Genomic DNA, 25072 nt, shown 5'->3' with positions numbered 1-25072 from the left:
GCAACAATCTTGCATGTTCATCACATGTACCCCGAAACCTAAAATGCAATAAAATAAAATTAAAAAAAAAAAAATTAAAAAAAAAAAAAAGAAAAAGAAATTACCACATGAAAGGAAAGCAAGGCTCTTGAGTTTTACTCACTAAGCTGTAAGCTCCTTTAGGGCTGAAATGTGTCTTAGTCATACTAGTATCTAGGTACTCAGTTGATGTTCATGGCTAGATGACAGAGGTTGAAAGAAGTAGGTATTCATACTCCTTTTTTAGATAAGAAAAATGTAAGCATAAAGGATTACCTACCATGGCTGTGGTATGAAACTTAAGTTTAAAGTTGGCATTTAAATTCAAGACTGCAACATTAAAGTTCTGTGTACAGTGCTGTTTTCCCAGTGCTACAGCAGCCCAGCAGCAGCGCTGCTATGATCCATTAAGCACTTGCTATGTGCCAGAGTTAAAAATTGTGATAATGTATTACCTCATTTAATTTTCAGGAAACTAAGACATGGAAAGGTTAGGTAACTTGCCCAAAATCACACAAGTAGTAAGTGGCAGACATCCAGAGTCTCTGCTTTGCTCTTAACTATCACCATACTACCTTTGTATCTATTTCATAAATATAGTGGTTTCTTTTAATAGTAATGCATTTGTCTTATCCATGAATACCTCCTTTCTCATATTTTTAATTTTTTTACTGTTATCAAAGTAATTTGTGCTCATGGCATTTAAAAATTGGTGCCTGCAGCTTTAGGTAGGAAGACTGGAAGGAAAAGACTACCATAAAGTTCCTAAGGTTGGTATTTAGCTCCTAGTGACACAACATGGCAAAGGAAAGGCTGAATGCTAGAAGAATTTAACAATCTCTGCTTAATACTGTTTCCATGTGAAGCATTAAGTACACACATTGGGCTCACCTGGTGTGTGACCCAATTCAGTGTCAGCCAGGCCCTTGAGCCAGAAAGCCCATTTCCCTACTAAAAGATCTGCAGGATTTCTTTTTTATCTTTGATATTCAGGACCTCAAAACAGTCTAAGTTGTAAATGTTTTCTCCCATTGTCTATGTTATTATTGCAAGGCTCTATAATCAGTTTAAACCCCGAGAGTGCGCCAACAAACTACATGAGGCGGTGTGGAGCAACGTGCTGTTTTAATGAGCTCCTGGGTGCAGACGGGCTGAGGTCTAAAATGGCGTCAGCTCCAAGTGAAGGTGAGGCGGGATTTATAGTCTCCTGTAAATGGTTAAGTGTCCCAGTCTGACATACCTGCTACGTGGTACCTAGACGGCTTCTCTCTCGATCTGCAAAGGGTATTTGTCTTCTGGCCTACCCTCTTCTGGTTTCTGCTCTCTTGCTATTGCATATTGCTGGCGCAAGTGTTTTTGCACCTTGGGACCCAGCCTGAGGAGGGAGGAGTTTTCACCTCAAGCTTTCAGGCCCCGGGATAATATTTCATTCCTGTCTATTTGGTTATAGGAAAAGGGAAAAGGGACAACTTTCTCAGTAACTACTTTAGGTGTGACATAGCGGGTGGCATGGGCACCTCAGAAAAAGGAAGAGAAACTTAATATTAGGGGTATCCTTGAGAGACGGGTTGGTATCCATTGTGTCGTTGTAGCAGGATTGCCTGGCGGATAACTGTAGTTTCAACAAGAGTTTTAATGGCTTTTATTATCAATGGAATAACACAAAGGAGAAACAGGAGGAGCCCAACGATAGATTACTATCTCTACCGGCATTTTAAATCCAAGTTAGAGAACCACCCTCCTAGAAGGTTTGTCAGGTCCCATCCCTTCCAGGTTTGGACTGGCACGTGGGCTACTTGTCTGATGTTTGAACAATTTCTAGAACTGCTTTTCTGTTGTTGTGTATGTAAAGACAACAGTTAGAGATACTAAACTTACCAACAGACCTCCCCCTCCTCCTCTGCTAATAAGTAGTCTTGTGCTAGTCTGTTTTGATAAATTGCCACACGTGTTTGGTTTTGTTGTTGTGCCAGCATTTCCACGGCTGAGGCGATTTGGTTAGTGATTATCTCCACAACAGCCTGTAGTCTAATTATTCGATTTAGCATATATGTCGGAGTGCAATAACCCCATGAACCATCCTCAGCCCAAGTGGCTGGACCATAGTATTTGATGATCCATTGCAGAGGCCACTCATCCTCTTGCCATCTTTAGCTTCCTCCGACCTTTAAGGATCATTTTTCTCTGTTTAGGTTATCATGCACAGGGACTCTGAGGGTCACGCCCATCTGCTTTGGAAGTAAAAAGAATCCAGGTTGAATCCTGCCTAGGAAGCAAGTACCTTGCCAGTGATGAGGTAGCCATGAGCAAGCTGGGTTTCACACACCCAAAAGAATCCGTCAGGGGCAATCCATTGCAGGCTGGTGTTCATAGGATTGTCCCATAGCGCGCTTAGGCAGGGGTATGCGGCCTAAGGGTTAATGGTGTGTGTTTGTACAGCACCAGGCCTCTTTTGACAAGACACAATTGAAGTAGCTTAAGTTAGAAGGAGACCAGACTCCTGGGCTAACTTTGGCTACCACTCTGCTGTGGAGGCATTGACTGTTAGGGTTTAATGACAGAGGCTTTCACCTATGGCGCGATGGGTTTTATTAGTCCACTTGAGAGATATGCATACCATCCCTCTTACTTGGTTGGTAAGTGTCCAGGACTTTGGGTGTTCCTGAGGAGTGAAAGTGAGGCTAGAATTTTGGGATGCTAGTAAGTAAGGGGGAATGTCTACCCCATACCACGGCCACTGTTCACTCATACAAGCTTCCCAACATACCCAGCAATTGGACATGTTCATGGTAAGCACGATGTGTTCTCCTAGATCACGTTTTTTTCCTGGCTTGGGAAGGGATGTGTCTGCTTGTAGTTTTGTATAAAGGGATGGAAATACTATGGGTGATCTTTCGGGGAGTTGTTGGTTTTGGCTTTTGATTTGGCTATAATCTGTTGTCTCTTTATGTCTTCTAGCACTTGAGTTTTTACTCCCCATTGTCCAATTTTAGTGAAGCAAAGCCACTGCTTACCTTTTGGACATATAGCCCCATTACTACTAACAGATACTCCTAGATTTTTTACTTTATAATAACTTTTCCCTGATTCACCACATTCCTTGACTAAAGTTCCATAGTAGGCTTTTTCCCTATGAGTATGGTAAGTACTGGATTATTGCATTTTCCCTCCGTAGTGGAAAGACTGATAATACTCATTCAGCTTGGAGGGGCTGCTGTGTACAGCAGGGCACCTATGGACAGTATTAGGATTTTGGTGAGGGATATTTCTATATTAAGAATCTTGGTTGGATCCTAGCACTTTGGGAAGCTGAGGCGGGCAGATCATCTGAGGTTAGGAGTTCAAAACTAGCCTGGGCAAAACGGTGAAACCTCGTCTCTACTAAAATACAAAAAATTAGCTGGGCATGGTGGTGGACACCTGTAATCCTAGCTACTCGGGAGGCTGAAAAGGGAGAATCACTGGAACCTAGGAGGCGGAGGTTGCAGTGAGCCTAGATTATGCCACTGCACTCCAGCCTGGGCAACAGAACAAGACTCTCCATCTCAAAAAAAAAAAAAAAAAAAAAAAAAAAAATTTGGTTTGAAGTGAGGTGCAGCAAGTGGTTGGGGCAATGCAGGTCATTTCTGAAAGCAGGTGATTAGTCTTCCTCATGTTTAGACTTTCCAGGGAATTTTGGTCCTTAAGAAAATTTTTGGTTAATTTAAGCTTGGTGGGAGAAATTGGCCTGGATGACCACTTAGCTGTTGACGTTCTGGAGGAAGAAGTCGCTTTGGGGATGAGCTTGACCCTGGTGCGATGGATCTAGTGGGGAGTCCTTGGACTCTCCCTGGAGTTGGCATGCTGAGTATAACAGTGTAGGGCCCATCCACTTTGGTTGTAGCTTTTTGTGAGGATCGGGTTGGCAGATAAACATGTCTTTGCCTGCAAGACAGTTATGATGAGAGGATGAGGAGGTGTCGACAGGGAGAGGCGTGGCCTCATTTGCTGCTTCATAAATGAAAGACCATGTCTGGATTAGGGAGGGGAGGTAATTCCCGAGTGACCCAGGGTCTGGTAAGGGTGGAGGCCCTAAGACAAAAGTTTGGCCATACGTGATTTCAAAGGGACTATGAAAAGAAGGTGCTTTTGGTGTTGTGTGGAGTCTCATGGGTGTGAAGGGAAGATTTTTTGTCCACGACTGCAGGTTTCTAGAGCCAGCTTGGTGAGTTGGGCTTTTAAGGACTGAGTTGACCTTTTCAACTTTGCCTGAAGATTGAGGCCTGCAGGGTTGTATGGAGAATCCATTTTATTCCTAAGGATGTAGAGACACCTTGGGTAATCTGGCTGATAAAGGTGGGCTTGTTATTGGACTGGATGGATGTTGGGAGTCTGAAACAGGGAATTGTATGCATGATGAGAGTTTGCATGATGATATTTGTACCTTCTGAAGTTGCTGGGAATGCTTTTACCCACCTGGAGAAAGTGCCGATAGCAGAGCTGTGTATTGGGTGACACATGAGTGAAGTCTACTTGCCAAATCTTGCCTGGGGACCTGGCCCTGGGCTTGGTGGATAGGAGAAGGTGGTAGCCAGAGGGAGCTCTGGGGTGACACTGAGTGGCAGATAGAGCAGGATTGGGTAATCTCTCTAACATGACTAGAAAGGTGAGGACAAGTGAGAACAGGGTGGAGAAGTTGCAAGAGAAGTTTGTAATTGACATGGAAAGAGTTTTAGAGGCTTTGGAAGATGGGGATTGTTTGAGAGTGAAGAAGAATGAAGTGCCCTTCCTTGACATACCATTGTCCTTGCGTTTGAAAGGTTTGGGCTTAGAAGTCCTCCTTTTCTTCTAAGGAGTAAAGAGTAGAGAGCGAGGACAGGGACAGAAACTGGCCTTGCACAGGTTATAAGGCTACTTGTTCGGCTACCTGATCTGCTAGAGCATTTTCGGGTGATATAGGACTGTCTGGTGTTTGGTGGCCCCTGCAATGAATGCAGGCAACTTTCTGTGGCAGTCTGGCAGCTTGAAAGAGTTTACTGATAAGAGTGCCATTTATGACAGGAGTGTTTTTTGCAGTTAGCAAACCCTATTCTTTCCAGATGGAATAGTGTGAGTACACTATGTGGAGAATCTGAATATATGTTAATCTGTTGTCTGGCTGCTAGAGTGAGAGCTGAGTGAGAGCAATGAGCTCCACCTTCTGGGAGGTGGTGCCTAGGGGGGACGGATTGGCTTCAATAGTGTGGGGGGTGACGCTATAGCATAGCCAGCATGTTGGCATCCTTGATATAGCAAGGAGTTGCCATCTACAAACCAAGTAAAGGAGGCATCTGGAAGGGGTTGGTCTGTTAGGTTTGGAAAGTGTATAAGAAAGGTTTGAACAATGTTTACACAGAAGTGGGCAGGGTCCTGTGCAGTAGTAGCCACAAGTAAGAGTGTGGCTGGGTTTAGATGGGAGCTGGTTAGCACAGTGATTTGGGGAGTTTCTATGAATAAAGCATACAGTTGGAGGAGAGGTAAGACAGTGCACTGTGGTGAGCTAACATGTCTTTGATGTTATGGGCTGAATAAACTGTTAAGGTTGGCCTGAAGAGATAGTTTTAGGCTTTCAAGGGTGAGGCTAAGCTTTCAAGGGTGAGGACAGCAGCTGCCACCAATGCCTGGAGACAGGCAGCTGAAAACTGTGGCCTTAAGCTATTTGGAGAGGTGGGGAACAACCTGGAGAGTGGGTCTTTAGACTGGGTTAGAACGCCTAGTGCAACTCCACACTGTTTGTCGGTATAAAGGGAGAAAGGTTTGCTGAGGTCTTGGAGAGTGAGGGCGGGGGCTGAGGTGGGAGCCTTTTGGAGTAGAAGGAAAGGTTGGGTAATAATGCTGTGCAGGGTTTAAAGGCTCATGGAGAGGACCTTTAGCCACTTGGTATAATGGTTTGGCAAGTGGAGCAAAGGAGGGAACCCAGAGCCTAAAGCAGGCGTCCCCAAACTTTTTACACAGGGGGCCAGTTCACTGTCCCTCAGACCGTTGGAGGGCCACCACCTACTGTGCTCCTCTCACTGACCACCAATGAAAGAGGTGCCCCTTCCTGAAGTGTGGCAGGGGGCCGCATGCGGCCCGTGGGCCGTAGTTTGGGGACGCCTGGCCTAAAGTATCCTGGTAGTCCTAGAAAAAAAGAGAATGTCTTGCTTAGTGTGTGGAGGAAGGAGGAATATGCAGTTGGAAGGATATGCGGTTGGTTGTGAGCCCTCAGGTTTTCAGGGTAAGGGCTAGGCCTAGGTAGGTGACTGAGGAAGTACATATTTGTGCTTCTTTAGGGGAAACCTGATACCCCCATTCTGCCTGGAAGTTCAAAAGATAGTATGGGCATGGCAGTCCTTTTGAGAAGAAGTTACACAGGAGCAGATCATCAACATTTTGAAGGAGAGTGGATGGTTTTAGACATAAGGTACGATGGTGGCAAGCAAGGGCCTGTCCAAAAAGGTGGGGACTGTCTCTGAAACCTTGAGGTAGTATGCACGAGGTGAGCTGATGTGAAAAGTGGGTGTCAGGGTCTTCCCACATAAAGGCAAAGAGGTTTTGAGAATCAGGGAGCAAAGAAATTGTGGGAAAAAAAAGCATCCTTTAGGTCAAGGATGGAAAAATGGGTGATTTTGGAGGGAACTGCAGAGAGTAAAGTGTATGGGTTAGGAACTACTGGACATACTGGAAGTATGGTTTGGTTAATGAGTCTGAAGTCCTGGACTAAGCAGTAAGTTCCGTCTGACTTTTTAACAGGTAGAATTGGTGTGTTAAAAGGAGAGTTTGTTGGGCAGAGTAGGTGACTTGCTCTCGAGGAGGTGGGAAATGATAGGCTTTAGGCCTACGAGAGCCACTTGGGGGATTGGATACTGCTTCTGTGATAGGAACTGGGTGGAGATTTTAAGGGTAATGCAAATAGGGATGTGGTGTTTCATGACTGAGGGTGTGGAAGTATCCCAAACAGTGGGGTTAACTACGGATGGGGGATAAGGAAAGGTTGCATGTTTTAGGGTGGGAGGTTGGAGTAGAAGAAAGTTAGAAGCACCACAGGGGTCTGGGTGGATGTGTTGGGTACTGTGGGGAACATGGAAATGGACAGTAGTCTGGAGTTCTGAAAGGATGTCTCTGCCTAGGAGTGGAGTTGGGCATGAGGGCAGGACTAAGGAAGAGTGAGTAAAGGAAAAGGTGTTCAGGGAACAGAAGAGTGGAGGGGTGGGTCAGGGTTTGGAGACTTGTCCATCAGTTCCCACAACAGAGACTTTGGAGGACCTGGTGGGTTCTGAAAAATTAGGTAAATCAGAGTAGGTTGCCCCAGTATAGATTCATCAGGATTACCCTTGGCTTGGATGTAGAGATAGTAGTTGCCAGGGCCTCCATTCCAGGGCACCATCAGTCTACAGCGGCAAGGCAGTGAGATCAAATGGGAGGTTTTGGCTGGCTCAGGAAAGGATGGGGGCAGTCCTTCCCAGGCCACCACAGTCCGACTTCCATTGGGGTCCTCCACAGAGGGGGCACGGCCTGGTAGGCTTACCTGGGTTTGGGCATTATCTGGCCCAGTGGCCTTTATTGCCGCACTTGAAACAGCCACCAGGTGGAGGTGGATTACTAGGAGGCTTCCACGTGGAGCTGTGTCCCTATAGGCCTGTAGGGCCCCTGATGGCAGAGGCAAGCATTTGAAATTCTGCCTGTTTATGCCTTTTAGTTTCCTCATCACAATTGTTAAAGACTTTGAAGGCTAAATTAAGAACGTCTCATTGTGGGGTTTGAGGGCCGTCATCAAGTTTCTGAAGCTTGTGTGGGATATCGGGGGTAGATTGGGAGATAAACTGAAGATAGCGGTTCCTCTGGGCTGGCTGGGTCTGAGCTGATATACTTTCTCATGGCTTCAGTTAAACGAGAGAGAAAAAGGGCTGGGTATTTGTTGGGACCTTGAGTGATTTCTCAGTTTTTCATAGTTGACTGCTTTACAGGCACCCTTTTTGAGTCCTACAAGGAGACACACAATTACGTGGTCTTGATGGTGGTGTCCAGGGGGACCCTTTTGTTAATCCCAGTGGGGGTCCGGGTTAGGGACTGCTTCTGCGCCTATAGGCTGAGCAGGAGCCTGGTGGTGAATTGTATCAGCACGCACCTGAGCTAAAGTCCAGATATGGTCCTGGTCTTCTGGGGTGAGGATGGAAGAGAGGATAACACAGAGGTCATGCCAAGTTAGTTCCTAAGACTGGGTAAGTTACCAAAACTCTCTAATATAAGAGGTAGGGTCTTCTGGAAATGAACTGAGCCTTTCATTAATTTAAGAGAGATCAGTGAGGCAGAAAGGAACATGAACTCTTACATATCCTTCAGTTTCTGCTTCTTCCCAGAGGGCACTCTAGCACAGGCACTGAAGTAGAGGTGGGGCATGGGACAAGGATGATGCCTGGGTATGTGCGGAAGAGAAGGAAGAACCTGGAAGTGGTTCCTACTGAAGATTCAAGGGGGAAGGCGACTTGAATTAATAGGCAGTGGAGGATAAATAGGGGTGTAAGGTGGAGGAGAATAGGTACATGCAATGCTAGAATTGTCTTGTGAAGAGGATGCTGTAGGAAAAGAAGTGGATATTTTTGGAGGTGGTGCTTGCTGGGAAGATGGTGGCTGAGAAGACAAAGAGGAGGCTTGGGGGTTAGGGAAGGCAGTTGAGAGGGAGAGGCAGGGGCTGAGAGGGGTGGACAGCAGTCTGCTGGTTTGAATGAGAAAAAGAGATAGGGTTGGGAGGAAAAAGGTGATCTGGGCGGCCAGAATGAAGGAGGAGTATTTGAACAGGAGAGCAAGAATTGCAGCTGTCAGGTTGTGATCTGAGTGCAGAAAAGGCTTGGACATAGGAATTTCTCCCCGTTTTTCCAATTGTCAGCAATAATTGCTTAAGTCAGTTAAAGCTGTAAAGTCAAATGTTTCATTTCCAGGCCATTTGGACCCATTATCCAATTCGTACTGTGGCCAGACAGAATTTTAACAAAAGACAAGGCGCTTACGGCGGGTATCTTTCCTAAGGCCTAAGGTTTGCAGGTTTTTTTATGAGGCAGCCTAGAGGGCTGTCCTTTGGAACAGAAGACTGGGAAGTTCCTGTAACCGAGGGTAGGCTGGGGATGACAGGGAAAAGGAGACCATCCTGGATGGCTGGAGGGAGATGATAAAAGCAGTGATCATCACTGCTGCCCTTTTCATTCCTGGAATGGGATCAAATGGCTTAGAGGCATCCCCCTAAGACCAGATGATCAGTGAGTGCCTGGCATACACTGGAGTCTTCTTGGACCAATGTTGGATTTTTGGACCAGAGAAAGCAAGAGAGGCTGTGTGGATTTTTCTCTATTAACTGGGCTCCCAGGAAACTTACCAGTAGGCGAGATCAGTGACCAATGTGCAGTACAGAGAGGCGACTGGAGGCTGAGGGGCTTCCTTTGTCTGGCTGCTCTGGCCTGCTCTCTGGGGCAGAGGAGTAGGTCCACTGGAATGCGGACTGGAGTCCCTCCTGGGTCTTGGCACCAGATGCAAGGCTCTATTATCAGTTCGAACCCCCCGAAAGCACGCCAACAAACAACACGAGGCAGTGTGATGCAACACGCCATTTTAATGAGCACCTGGCTGCAGATGAGTGGAATCCTAAAATGGCATCAGCCCTGAGTGAGGGCGAGGCAGGGGTTTTATAACCTCCTGCAAACAGGAAGTATCCCGGTCTGACATAATGACTATGTGGTACATTGACAGCCTTTCTCTCAGTCTTCAGGGGGTACTTGTCTTCTGGCCTGGCCTCTTCCGGCTTCTGCTCTCTTGCTGACCCAGGCTGCTGGGGCAAGTTGTCTTGTACCTTGGGACCGGGCCTGAAGAGAGAGGAGTTATTCCCCCAAGCTTTCAGGCCTGGGGAGAACCTTTCAGTTATTACTTCTCCTGTTCCTTTCCTTCTCTTTAGTTAGCCTCCTGGATCTGACCTCCATGCAGCTTGGTCTGTTCCCTCAGTTTATCCGCACTGGGTCTCTTATGAGGTATTTTCTCCAGCAATTTTTCTGACCACTAATGTTATTTTCAAAGTCAGTCATTCCCTTTTTCTGTTGGATGTTGAACTTTTAATTAAGAAATCATTTGGGTGTTTTTTTTTTTTTTAGTTTCTGAAAATCTTTTTTTTTTTTTTTTTTTTTTTTAGTTCTATAATTCCATGATATTTTCATTAAAATTCTCTTCTGTCTCTTCCATTTGTTCTGCTTCAGTAGACATCTCTCTTATTTCTGTTCAGTAGACATCTCTCTTATTTCTGTCATCTTTCTTCCCATGCCCTGTAAATGAGTTTAACTTTTCCTGGCCTACTCAAGCTGTTGTTTCCTCAGCATCTGCCAGCAGCCAGTTATACACATCTCTGGGGCAGTAGCAAACTAAGTGGTGGGAGATGCAGTGGCTTCAGCTCTCATGGGTCTGTGAGACCTCTTACCATCTGTTGTGTTTCTGTGAGTAGCTGTTTTGCTCCCAGAATTTTTCAGTCTCAAACAGCCATTCTTTCTCAACTACAAAGATTGGAAAGCCCTTCACTAGAGAGCCACCTTTAAGGTTTTCTGAGGTCAGCAGGTCTGTTGCAGCAAACTGCAAGTGAGGTCCTCTTAGGAAGTGAGCCACAGCAGGGTCTGTAGTTTGAAAAATATACAGCAATTTAAATAATGAATTTGATCTATCTCTGCTGGCTTGCAGTTTGTTCATTATATTTAGGTGAAAAAAGTCACAAAATCATGTTTATTTTTATAATTAAACACCCCTCTGTATATAAGTTCACATATATTGGTATGTACATGGGGAAAGGAATAGAAACCTACACACCTTTTGGTTTGGTTCTGTGTCCCCAACTAAATCTCATCTCAAATTGTAACACCCATGTGTTGAGGGAGGGGCCTGGTAGGAGGTGATTTGATCATGGGGGCGCATTTCCTCCTTGCTGTTCTCGGGATAGTGAGATCTCATGAGATTTGATGATTTTAAAGTGTGTGGCAGTTCCCCCCTCACTCTCTCAATGCTCTTCCTGCTCTGCCATGGTATGACGTGCTTGCTTTTCCTTCACCTTCTACCAATTATAAGTTTCCTGAGGCCTCCCAGTCATGCTTCATGTTAAGCTGGTGGAACTGTGAATCAAACTCAAATCAGCAGGAAAAAAATAATCCCACCAAAAAGTGGACAAAGGATATGAATAGACAAATTGCCAAAAGAAGATATGCAAATGACCAACAAGCTTATGAAAAATTTGCACATCACCACTAATTGTCAGAGAAATGCAAATTAAAACCAAAATGAGATCCCACCTTACTACTGCAAGAATGGCCATAATCAAAAATCAAAAAATAATAGATGTTGGTATGGATGTGGTGAAAGGGAACACTTTTACACTGCTAGTGGGAATGTAAACTAGTATAATCACTATGGGAAATAGGATGGAGATGCCTTAAAGAACTAAAAGTAAAACTACAATTTGATCCAGCAATCTCACTACTGGGTATCTACCCAAAGGAAAAGAAGTTATTATGTGAAAAATACACTTACATATGCATGTTTATAGCAGCACAATTCACAATTGCAAAAATATGAAACCAGCCTAAATGCCTGTCAACCAATGAGTGGATAAAGAAAAAGTGATAGGCCCAGCACAGTGGCTCATGCCTGTAATTCCAGCACTTTGGGAGACTGAGGTGGGTGGATCATGAGGTCAAGAGTTAGAGACCAGCCTGACAAACATGATGAAACCGCATGCCTACTAAAAATACAAAAAGTAGCTGGGCATGGTGGTGAGTGCCTGTAATCCCAGCCCTTTCAAGAGGCTACTCAGGAGGCTGAGGCAGGAGAATCACTTGAATCCAGGAGGCTGCAGTGAGCTGTGATCATGCCACTGCACTCTAGCCTGTGCGACAGAGCAAGACTCCAACTCAAAAAGAGAGAGAAAAAAGAAAATGTGATACATACACATGGTGGAATATTAGCCATAAAAAGGAACAAGATCACAGCATTCAAAGCAACTTGGATGGAGTGGGAGGCCATTATTCTAAGTGAAGTAACTCAGAAATGGGAAAACCAAATATCATATGTTCTCACTCATAAGTGGGAGCTAAGCTATGAGGACACAAAGGCATAAGAATGATACAGTGGACTTTGGGGAGCAGGGAGAAGGGTGGGAGGCAGGTGAGGGCTAAAAGACTACACATTGGGTACAGTGTACACTGCTTGGGTGATGAGTACACCAAAATCTCAGAAACCACCACTAAAAAACTTATCCATGTAACCAAAAACTACTTGTTTGTCCCAAATTATTGAAATTAAAAAAAGAAATAATTTCATTGTAATAATACCAAAGAAAACCTCTTGAATGTCACCTGAAGGTAATCCTAAAAATCTGGATCTCTTGGTGCATCTAGGCTATTCACAACTTGTTGCATGGAAGCAATCATTGATGTCTTGTTAGTCTACTTACTGCCTCCACTTCTGCCTCTGTTCTTTCTCCATGTAGTATGTATTTTCCTCATCCAGAGGGACACATGATTTCCATTATATGAAATGCAGTGCAATTTGGCTTTGAAATAGCTGAGATAAAAGTTTTCATTTGCAATGGGACTATGGCTGAAGTAAAATGATAGATAAGCATTTCTTCAAGTGATATGTAATGGTTGGATTTATGCTTATTTTAAAATTTATTAAAATTTTTATCCTAATTCTGTATATAGCTTTCTTAGTTCTTTACAGTTGGTGAATGCAAATTCTCTATACAGGTCTCAGAAAAATCCCCTGACTTATAAAAAATGTAAACTCATGTCTAGTTTATAAACATGTTTTATTTAAACTAATTTATAAATGTTGAATAGATAATAAATTGGTGGGTTTACTGTGATACCTAGGTAGATACCAAATCAAGGGATGATTTAGAAGATTATTATAATATATTCACACATGACAGTTTAATTGATTCATTGTGATATCCTTTTATGGTAGCATAAATATTTAGAACAATGGTCCATGCTCATAGCATTAATTCTTACTAGGATTAGATTATAGTTGGACAATATAATTACATAAATGCACAAACTGAAGTAAGAGGAATAGCCAGAACAAGATTCCCTAGGCTGATTTACAGTCGTCCGATTGCTGCTGCTGGTGGAAGCCTTAGAGATGATGAGCTTGGTGTAGGAATATTAGTAGCAAGCATTAGCGAAGCAGAATGTTGTTTAATGAGGCGAGGCCATAGGAAATGGTAAAGGCTATGACCCCATAATAAAACTTTATGAGGCCACAACTTCCTAATTCTAAACAGTCAGAAATGAATTAACAACCTCAAATCATTAAAGGCAAAATGATTTAGTTGTTATTCTCCAACTTATAATGAGGCAATTCTATAACCACATACTTTAGTGTATGATTTGGGGATTCCTAAGTAAAGAGATACCTTTACTAAAATAAACTAGTAACTAAGTTGCCTATAATAAATTATTCATTAATAGATTGTAAGAAAGTAATGAAAAGGTGTATTATAAAATGGATAAAAGCATTCTTAATGTGTAATGATCTTTGAGGCAATTGGGAGAGAGGGTATAAAGACAGTTTATGTAGGTATTACTAATTATCAGTATAAATTCTATAATTTCTGTAGTTTTCTTCAAACCACTTATACAAATTTCTTTGTAAGATTATTTCTAACTGTTTTGGCTTTTTGTGTAGATGTTAAGACGTGTTAACCTCTAGTGGTTAAATAGTATAAATGAACACAAAAGTTCCTAATCAATTCTGTCAGTTTTCCCATTGATTCTCTGGCTTTTTCCGAAGAGTCTGGTATGGTAATTAGCAGTAGTATTAGTATTGTGTCACCGTTAAGTATCAATAATGTTTAAAATGTTTTCATAAATAGCTTATTCATATTGGGATCCAAATGAAATCCACATATTGCATTTGGTGGATATGTTTCTTGTAATCTATAACAACCCCCTCCTTTATTGTCATAACATTTATTTATGGATAAATTTGATCATGTGCCCTGTAAAATTTCCCACAATCTGTATTTGGCTCATGACATGTCAACATGTTTCTCCATCTATTCTGTTTCCTGTAAACCAGTAGTTAAGTCCAACATCTCGAATGAATTCAGTACTAAAATTCGGTACTTACCAAAATTTTTTGGCAAGTATTCTTCATAGGTGATACCGTCCGTATGCTTTCAATTGCATCATGCTAAGAGCATGGTAATGTCTGATTGTTACACTCTTATTAATGTCAAAATGGATCAGTGATTTCACATGATGTCAGACTGATTCATTCATTTAAAAACTTAGATCAACTTTTTTACCTAATTATTTTAAGCAGCCATCAATAATCATTACCAAGATCCATTATTTTGTTAAGGAATCTTAAAATGGAGATTTTTCTAATTTTGTCATTCTCCTCATTTATTACTCTGATTTTTCTATAAGCAACCTTGATCAACTGTGCTTATCCTCACATTCAGGTTATAAGAGAAAAGATGAATGTTTGATTCAATTTGTAGAATAATGAGGGAATTTGCAGCAGGCTCCACAAGTGACAGAATATTTTGATTTTATTTTAGTATATTCTGCAGAATATGGAGTGTACCATATAAAAATATAAAAATATTTGTATTTTTCATCTACTTTAATTTACTGTGTGTAGTATAGTTTGGAGTCAGGTAGCGTGATGCCTCCAGCTTTGCTTTTTTTGATTACAATTGTCTTGGCTATGCTGGCTCTTTTTTGGTTCCACATGAAGTTTAAGGTGGTTTTTCCCAGTTCTGTGAAGAAGGTCAGTGGTAGCTTGATGGGGATAGCATTGAATCTATAAATTACTTTGGGCAGTATGGACATTTTCATGATGTTGATTCTTTCTAACCATGAGCATGGAATGTTTTTCCATCTGTGTATGTCCTCTCTTATTTTCCTGAGCAGTGGTTTGTAGTTCTCCTTGAAGAGGTCCTTCACATCCCTTGTAAGTTGTATTCCTAGGTATTTAATTCCTAGGTATTTGTAGCAATTGTGAATGGAAGTTCACTCATGATTTGGCTCTCTGTTTGTCTGTTATTGGTATATAGGAATGCTTGTGATTTCTGCACATTGATTTTGTATCCTGAGACTTTGCTGAAGGATATTTTGGGCTGAGATAATGGAGTCTTCAAAATATACAATCAGGTCATCTGCAAATAGAGACAATTTGACTTCCTCTTTTCCTAATTGAATACTCTTTATTTCTTTTTCTTGCCTGATTGCCCTGGCCAGAAGTTCTAATACTATGTTGAATAGGAGTGGTGAGGGAGGGCACCCTTGTCTACAGTAATCAAAACAGCATGGTACTGATACAAAAACAGAGGTATAGACCAATGCAACAGAACAGAGGCCTTGGAAGTAATGCCACACATCTACAACCATCTGATCTTTGACAACCCTGACAAAAACAAGCAATGAGAAAGGATTCCCTGTTTAATAAATGGTGCTGGGAAAACTGGCTAGCCATGTGCAGAGAGCAGAAACTGGACCCTTTCCTTGTACCTTATACAAAAATTAACTCCAGATGGATTAAAGATTTAAACATAAGACCTAACACCACAAAAACCCTAGAAGAAAACCTTGGCAGTACTATTCAGGACATAGATACAGGCAAGGACTTCAGGACTAAAACACCAAAACCAATGGCAACAAAAGCCAAAACAGACAAATGGGATCTAATTAAACTTAAGAGCTTCTGCACAGAAAAACAAACAAACAAACAAACAAAACACCAACTATCATTAGAGTGAACCGGCAATCAACAGAATGGGAGAAAATTTTTGTAGTCTACCCATCTGACAAAGGCTAATATCCAGAATCTACAAAGAACTTAAACAAATTTACAAGAAAAAAACAACCCCATCAAAAAGTGGGTTAAGGATATGAACAGACACTTTTCAAAAGAAGACATTTATACAGCCAACAAACATAAAAAAATGCTTATCTTCACTGGTGATTAGAGAAATGTGAATCAAAACCACATTGAGATACCATCTCGTGCCAGTTAGAATTGCGATCATTAAAAAATCTGGAGACAACAGATGCTGGAGAGGATGTGGAGAAACAGGAACGCTTTTACATTGTTGGTGGGAGTGTAAATTAGTTCAACCATTGTGGAAGATAGTGTGACAATTCCTCAAGGATCTAGAAATAGAAATACCATTTGACCCAGCAATCCTATTACTGGGTATATACCCAAAGGATTATAAATCATTCTGTTATAAAGACACATGCACACGTATGTTCATCGCGGCAATGTTTACAATGTAAAGACTTGGAACCAACCCAAATGCCTATCAGTGATAGACTGGATTGAGAAAATGTGGCACATATACACCATGGGATACTCTGTAGCCATAAAAAAGGATGAGTTCATGTCCTTTGCAGGAACATGAATGAATCTGGAAACCATCATTCTTGGCAAACTGACACACGAAGGGAAAACTAAACACCACATGTTCTCAGTCATAAGTGGGTCTTGAACAATGAGAATACATAGACACAGGGAGGGGAACATCACACACTGGGGTGTATCAGGGGGTGGGGGAGCTAGGAGAGGGTTAGCAGTGGGTGGGGGGATTGGGGAGGGATAACATTAGGAGAAATACCTAACATAGATGACAGGGGGATGGATGCAACAAACCACCATGGCATGTGTATACCTATGCCAGAACTTAAAGTATAATTTAACAACAACAACAAAAAAGAATGTATGTGCGTGCAGTTATGTGTGTGTGGTTTGCATTATTTTGAGGTTTTGGTTTGTTCTTATTTTTCTTACTTCACATTTATGTTTTTAAAGTTGTTTTTTCTTTCATTTATTTTAATCATAGCAGTCCTCCCCTCATCCATGCTTTCACTTTCTGTGGTTCCAGTTACTCACTGTCAACCATAGTCAGAAAACAGGTGAATACAGTACGATAAGATATTTTGAGAGAGAGACAACATTCATGTAACTTTTATTACAGTATATTGTTATAATTATTGTTTTATTGTTGTTGTTAGTCACTTACTATCCCTGATTTGTAAATTTAACTTTATCATAGTTAAGCATGTGTAGGAAAGGCATAATATATGATATGGTTTGGATCTGTGTCCCCGCCCAAATCTCATGTCAAATTGTAATCCCCAGTGCTGGAGATGGAGCTTGGTGGGAGGTGATTGGATCTTGGGGGCCGTTTCTCATAAATGGCTTAACACTGTCTCTCTCAGTGATAGTTCTGTGATAGTGATTGAGTTCTCATGGGATCTCATCATTGAAAAGTTTGCCACCTCCCCCAACCTTGGTCCTGCTCCTGTCATATAAGACATCTGCTCCTGCTTTGCCTTCTGCCAGGAGTATAAGTACCCTGAGTCATCCCGGGAAACAGATGCTGCCATGCTTCTTACACACCTGTGGAACCATAAGCCAATTAAACTTCTTGTTCACCCAGTCTCCAGTATTTCCTTATAGTAATGTGTGAACAGACTAATGCAGTATATATAAGGTTTGGTACTGTTCGCAATTTCAGGCATCCACTGGGGGTCTTAAAATGCATACCTTGAGGGTGAGGGGAAATTATTGTGTAGTAAAAATATGGTCTTCATAATTTCTGATGTTGGGAATTTATTATCTTTCTCTACACCATCATTAATTTTCTATGTCTTCTTTATTGTGTTTATTATATCTATTATAGATTAATACTGTAAGTCTCCTACAGAGAGTGTGTTTCTGCCCATTTTTTCGTTATATATCTAACATTTTTATTCTGCATACTTTAGCAACCTCTACATATTTTTCTTCATATTTGCATAAATTGTGCCAATTTCATTGTTTCTGTTGTTCTTTGTTATTTTGTTTCAGTACTTTCTCCTGGAGATAAGGAATTTAATACTTTTCCTATCTTTTCTTCCCAGTCTGAGATTATAAATTCTCATTTATTGTTTTTATAAAAATAAATATGAATAGCCGGGCGCGGTGGCTCAAGCCTGTAATCCCAGCACTTTGGGAGGCCGAGGCGGGTGGATCACAAGGTCAAGAGATCGAGACCATCCTGGTCAACATGGTGAAACCCCGTCTCTACTAAAAATACAAAAAAAAAAATTAGCTGGGCATGGTGGTGCGTGCCTGTAATCCCAGCTACTCAGGAGGCTGAGGCAGGAAAATTGCCTGAACCCAGGAGGCGGAGGTTGCGGTGAGCTGGGATCGTGCCATTGCACTCCAGCCTGGGTAACAAGAGCGAAACTACGTCTCAAAAAAAAAAAAAAAAAAAAAAAAAAATAAATAAATAAATAAATAAATATGAATATATGCTTTCAAATAGCTAAAAGGATATTGAATGTTCCCAATACAAAGAAATGATCAATGTTCGAGATGATAAATATGCTAATTACCCTCATCACATCACTATACATTATAGATATGGAAATATCACTGTAAAGCTATGAATATGCTGAATTATTAAAATGATAAAAAATTAAGGTGTAACCATGTATAAAATAATCATTTAAATTTATAATTTTATTGTTAGCTGATTTCATGTTCTTTTTGATATCAAAACTCAACTGTTATTTTTGGTTTACCTTTAATTTTTCTAGGATATGCTTTAAACATTTTATTCAGTAATTATCCCTACTTGGCATATATTTAGCATTCTCTTATTCAGGATTTCTTTCTTGCCTTCATTTACAGGTGGAAATCTGAGCAGAAACTTTAGTGGGAGCAAACTTGGGGTTACAACTATTTCCTCCAAAGTGCTGTAGAGGTTGCTTCCACCCACAGAATAAATGTCTGAGGCCTTCAAATTATTTTTCTTTAGTGGGTAGCCTAAGTGTTTTTGCTGGGTTTCTATGGATCCTTTTTTACCCCGGAGGTCCCTTTAAGCAATATCATCACTGGATTGATGTCATTAAGTCATCTGACTTAAGATCCAGATATTTCACTTTCTGTCTAGTCTCTCCTTGTCAAAGTAGAATTTTTGAAGGAAAAAATGTGCCTGACACCATCTTTTCTAGAATTCTGTCCAAACAGGGACATATGTGGTCAAATATTCATTTATATAGATAACTCTGGTAACCATGAAGTATCGCTATGTTGTCAGGGAGGATAAGAATGGGTGAAAAGTGAGAAGGAACACTGGAGGCTAGGAGACCCAGTAGGTGACTGTGTCATAGTCTAGCAAACGATAATGAGGGTAGCAGTGGTAGGAATAATGAAAAGGGGATCAAGTCACGAAACATGAGAACATGAAATTCACGTGACTTGGTGACTCGCTGGCTTTTGTGGGGAGGGATGCACAGATTGCTGAGGTACCAGTTAGTGCCATCAACTAAACTAAAATACAGGAGGAAAAAGTGGGGTCGAGGAAGACCAATTTTGTTTCAGATTCCTTTTATTTTTCTTTCCGTATAAAAAAAGAAAATTGTTATTTTGCTTATATTTTGGGTCTGATTTTAACTTACGGGTTTGTCTAATTATTTTCCAATGTATTCATGTGTGTTTGTTGGGGAAGGAATATGATGTTTGATTTAACAAGTTACAGACTTTTTCTGTATTCTTTGTTACTGCATTGTTGCTCGTGTTAAATTTATTTTATTTCCAGTGTCTATATTATTTACATAATAAGTAAACATTTATCATATTTTCAAATGATATTTAGGACAGAACACTGTCAGCCTTTACAGTTCTAAACAAATGCATAAATTAGTTTCTAATGATCATAATAGCTTTGAGATTAGATGAAGCTCTAAGTTAATCACAGAAAAATTCTAAACAAATACTAACTCATTTAAGAGGTTGTAGAAAGTATTAGTCCAACTTGAAATTTATGTTATTTATTGTAAACTTCTTTCACTGACAAATTAAAACATTCCCTGTAAATTGTAAGAAGGGGCCCACACTTATTCTGGGAACTCTGACGATTAAAAAAAGCATATTAATGATACTTCAGAATTACTGTGAAAGAGCTGAAGAAGGCAGTCTTTCCTTCCATTCTTGAGTCACTGATATTTAAATAAGAGGGATTTGGGGCTTCCTGATTTATTAGGATAGATTTTTTTTCTTAAAAAAACTATAACAAAAAATAATACGTAATCTAAAAGTTTTTCAGTTTGAGCTTAATAAAATCTTAGGATTGGATCTTATTGTTTTGAAATTTATTTATATCACACATGAGGCTATTTTTCAAGTTTTAATAAAGGCAATTATTTTTCATACTTTATATTTTTGTTTCTTCAGTGATTTTGATCTCATAAAGTTTTCAACTTTAGTTTATCATTAATAATTTAAATACAAAAGTAGTAATTTTTTATTTAAAAATAAATTCCAACAATACCAAAGAATATGATGTGAAAATATTACTTCAGCTGCTTCTCATCCCAGAGCCCATTGTCCAAATTAAACACTATTCATTGTCTATTCATCATATTGCTTAACCTTTAAAGAAAGCCTAATTCTTTAACTTTAAATAATTTAGTCCAGGGGAGGAATAGTATCTGGTTCTCTTACAAATAAAGAACTAAATATCAATCATTTTAAATTTTAGTAACTCACGAGATACTGAATAATATTGGAAATGTTTGAACCTCTTAACTTTAGCAACATTAAGATTGTCTTATTGTTGCTAAAATGACCAAGTAAACTTTCTTCATTGTTTTGAGTAAGAACATAAGCTACACTTTTAAAAACATGTTTTTCTATATTTTTAATAGATATAGCAAGTTTCACTATTCATATCAAATCACCATGTAATTGTAGTGATCCTAGTACAATTTAAAATGAAAAATATAGTTTATCAATGCTATTTTAAATGTTATTCATCTTAATATAATCCTTTGAAGGCTTGGATATTCCAATATCCAAGTTTTAAAGTAGTTTGTATACACCCAACATGCTAGCCACGACTTTAATCATTTCCTCACCAGAACTTCAATTATGCCAAGCACTTTTTAATTATCCTGTTGCCCACAGGTCTATTCTTAGTAAAAGTCTGACTTTTATAGAGGCAGTCTTCTCCTCTGTGGCAAAAATCAACTCACCACTTAGCAACCCCACCCATGAAAAAGCCCCATGAATTAAAAGCTACTAAATTAAGTGTGTATTTTTAACAGCTTCAATTTTAAAGTCTATTTCGGCATAAAAGTTGAAGACTTTTTTTGAAGTACAAAAATGCTATGTTGGCATTTCCTGGTATTTTCAGAATGCAATTTGTTTTTTTGGGTTGTCCCTTTTACAAAGTTAGTTTCTTATAACATCATTTTTTTTTTAAAGGAAATATATGTAATCAACTTGCCTTATCACTTTGTATTTTTTATCTAATTTTAAAAAAGCAAATTCTGAACCAAGAAGAACCATGATAGTTAAAAAAAGAATTTATGTGTGAAGCAGGGCTGTAGGATAGAAGGAGAGGGTTTGGGGGCACAGGTGGAAGCAGAGGAAGCACAGAGCCGACGTGTAAATGGGCTCAGTGTTTCACGCACAGATCAAAACCGGAAACACAAATCCAGAAATTCAGAGAAAGTAAATCACGTAGAATTATTGTGCTTTTCACTATTTTCATTTAATAGTAATGGAAAATCTGTCTTTCCCACTTAGTACAAATAGAATACAAAGTCATTTTAGGAAATGCTTGTATAAGGCTAATGCTTATAAGATATATTAAACATGAGTATATAATATATTCATTCAAGAAATAATTAGAACCTGCCATGTAGAAGGTCCTCTACTTCTGTTGGGTCACAGTGTAGCTCCAGTACATGATTGTATTACGATCCACTTTCAGAAAATGCAGTGTCCAAAAGCTGAACTTAGGAAACATGACACATACTGTACCCTCAGTCAACACATGTTGTTCTTGTTTTTCCTGGCTTTCATCTACTACAGTAGTTGAAATATCTAAAAATTCCCCAGTTTGCCTTACAGATAAAAGTTGCTTGATGAGGTTCTGGCTAATGAGATATAAAGAGAAATCACTGATACCACACAGCCTCTTTCCAGTGTGGTCTAAGTGCTGCTTCATTCACCTCGGGTGGTGGAGCAGAGAAGCCAGAAGAGTCCTTGAAGGTGTTCTTGGCCCGCTATACTATCTGTGGACCTCCTACTCGGGACTTCCTATGGCATTAAATATAAACCCCTCTTCCTTGTTTAAATGACAATTTGCTGAGGTTTCTGTTACTCTTAGCTGCATGTGTTACTGACTCAGGAAAAAATTAATTGGGCAGTAAGCATGATGGCGGTCTTCACATTCCAAATTGTGATGAACAGTCTCTAAGATGGCTCACAATGATCCCTACTTCCTTCACAGACTTTTGTATTTCCTCTTCCACTCTTTACCAGGGTCAGTTTGTGTGATCAATAGGAAGTGGCAGGCGTGAGGGTTGTTGCTTCTGAGGTTGTAAAGGTTACAGTCGCTGGGGCTCTCTCTCTGATTCTTTGCTCTGGGGAAGCCAGCTGCCATGTTATATGAACAGCCCTATGGAAAGGCCTACACTATGTTAAACCGGAGCCTCCTGCCAACAGGAGCTTGGAAGCTAACTCTGTTGTCCCTTCAGATGATGGCTACCTCACAAGAGATCCTGAGACAAAGCCACTTAGCAGTGTCCCTTTCAGATTCCTAACCCTCAATAATAAATGTTTGTATTTTTTAAGCCACTAATTTTTAGGGTGATTTATTACTTAGCAATAGAGAACAAAGAAACAATTGGATTGATTGTAGTATCTTAAATGGTGTGCTTTAAAAATACTCAATTTGTATTTTATTCATAGTTCTTTAATAACACATTTTGGTATAGGAAATGGATATATCCTATATATATATATATATGTGGGCAAATTTTTTCATATTGAAATATAAGTCCTTAAATGTTTGCTATTAAAACTTTTTTGGCCTTCTTAATGTTTAAGTAGTATTTACTCACTCATTTAATATGTGATCTAGATAGAGTTCACTATACAAGTCAGAAAATATTCTGGCTTTCATGGATTGCTACTCTGGTGTGGGAGGCAAATAATTGAACAAATAAATAGACAGTTTTATATAGGACTAATAATTGGGAAGAAAATAAAACCATTAAATGATAGACTCAGGATGATGATGGCTGGGTTTTGGAGAGAGTGACTTAGGCTAGGAGGAAACGTTTTTACTGAAATCTGAATAGTTAGAAGAAGCCAGAAATGTAAAGGTCATCCAAGCAGAGCATGTAGAGAGTGCAGAGGCTAGGTGGGAATTCTTTTTTTTTTTTTTTTCTTTTTTTTTATTGCATTTTAGGTTTTGGGGTACATGTGATGAACATGCAAGATTGTTGCATAGGTACACACATGGCAGTGTGCTTTGCTGCCTTCCGTCCCCTCACCTGTATCTGTCATTTCTCCGAATTCTTAACTTGCTAAAGCAATAGAAATAAGGCCATTATGGCTGAACCACAACGAATGAAGGAGAATGAGAGGAGGTCCTGATTCCTTGAAGGTGGCTTCTTGTTGCTAGAAACAAAGTAGACAGGGCCAGGCTTTGTAGGAATGGTAAGAAGTTCAATGAAAGCCACTGGAGAATTCTAAGCAGGGTAACATCATGATTTATGTATTGGTAGCAATCTGTGGGGCTGCTGGCTGTAGGCTGAATAATAGGGCAGGAGGATGCAGAAAAGCTAGGAGGCAGTTGTGCTTGGCACACAGTAGGAACTGTATGAGTGAGTGTGTGCTAAGTGAATGCATGAATATGAATATGTCAGAGTCAGTCAAGAATGACTATAGTTTGGGTCAGTGTGGTGGCAGTGGAGATGGAATTGTGTGGACAGATTTGAACTATATTTTGGAAGTAGAAACAGTAGAACTTAAAAATCCTCTGGAAAAGTGCATCTGGAAAGGCAGAGAGGGAAAAAGCAGACTCAAGAAAAAATAACTCCCACCATTCTGGTTTAAGCAACTGGGTAGATGAACATGCATTTATAAGTTGGGCAAAGACTGGAGGGGTGGGGAGTATATTTGGGAGACAAAAGCTTTTGTTGGTTTTGAAATATCTGTGATACTTTCATGTGAAGATTGTAATCAGAGAACTCAGCTGGATATTTGACTACATTGCTTATAAGAGGGGTCAGGGCTGGAGAAATAAATTCAGGGGCCATCACCAGTTTCTCAGAGATTCATAGTGCAGGCTAATTCATATGGGCTTTCAAAACCAAGCTTCATTGGCTGTGAAATCTTGTCATGTTGAAGGGAGCCATCAGATTGAGATAAAAATATATAGATGCTGTTTAGATTATGACACTGGATGAGGTATAGCTCTAGAAGAAGACAGGGCTAGTGGAGCTTAAGGGCACTACAGCATCACAGTGATGCTTTAACTTTGATGCCATCAAAATAGAAGTCACTTTAGAAAATGTTCTAAATAGTTTCCAGGTGTTTGTAGAACTCTCTTTTTTTCAAGGAAATTGACAGAATTTTGTATCTCAAATTCATCTTGGCTTAGTACTTTCTCTAGCATTAGAGTCATGTGGCTTTTTGTGTCTTCTTAGAAATAATAGTCCTCATTTCTGGGATTGTAGATGGTTTTCTTGAAGTTATTTTTAAAATATGTAGTATTTTCATAGAAAAAAATAATGCAATAATGTACCTGCTGATACAGTACATTGATTATGCATGCCTTTACTTCTTAATACAGTCAGTATACAAAAGGGAGCACAAAAGAAAAACAAAGGAATTCTGCTACTCATGATCTTACAATTCTGTGTGATAGGTGTCTGTTAGCAATAATAGGAAGCTACTTCACACTTCAGTAGTGATCTGAAAACTTTTGAACTTGCCTTTGAGTTTGCCATGTCTGCATGCAATTCCTGCACTTATTTGAGTTACATGAGGTTGCATGTTCTTACAAATGAGAGTTGAGAGTTCTCATTTGAAAGCAGTCCAGTTTTGCAAAGCTCTAACAATGAAAGCAACTCACTCACCAGAAGGCAATGTAGATGTCTGGCTCACCAATGGAGAATAAGTGACTTCGTGGTGGTTAAGCACCAATAAGAGGCAGTTTCAGGAATCTAAGACAGGA

The 25072-nt window shown here is 40.2% G+C and overlaps 1 protein-coding gene and 1 pseudogene across 1 annotated transcript; both read right to left on the bottom strand.

The window, feature by feature from the left end:
* Positions 1 to 2826: 2826 nt before the first annotated feature.
* LOC104653173 (suppressyn) lies at positions 2827 to 3642 on the bottom strand. Its single transcript, XM_074381544.1, is given in 3 exon segments — positions 2827 to 3218; positions 3221 to 3309; positions 3605 to 3642. Coding segments are annotated over 3 exon segments (519 nt in total).
* A 78-nt stretch (positions 3643 to 3720) lies between these two features.
* LOC120366006 (uncharacterized) lies at positions 3721 to 23397 on the bottom strand (annotated as a pseudogene).
* Between the last annotated feature and the right edge of the window lie 1675 nt (positions 23398 to 25072).

This window comes from Saimiri boliviensis, chromosome 11 (assembly GCF_048565385.1).
Source record: "Saimiri boliviensis isolate mSaiBol1 chromosome 11, mSaiBol1.pri, whole genome shotgun sequence".
NCBI lineage: Eukaryota > Metazoa > Chordata > Mammalia > Primates > Cebidae > Saimiri > Saimiri boliviensis.
Note: the sequence above shows the minus strand (reverse complement) of the source record. Positions and strands in the feature narration are given on the sequence as shown.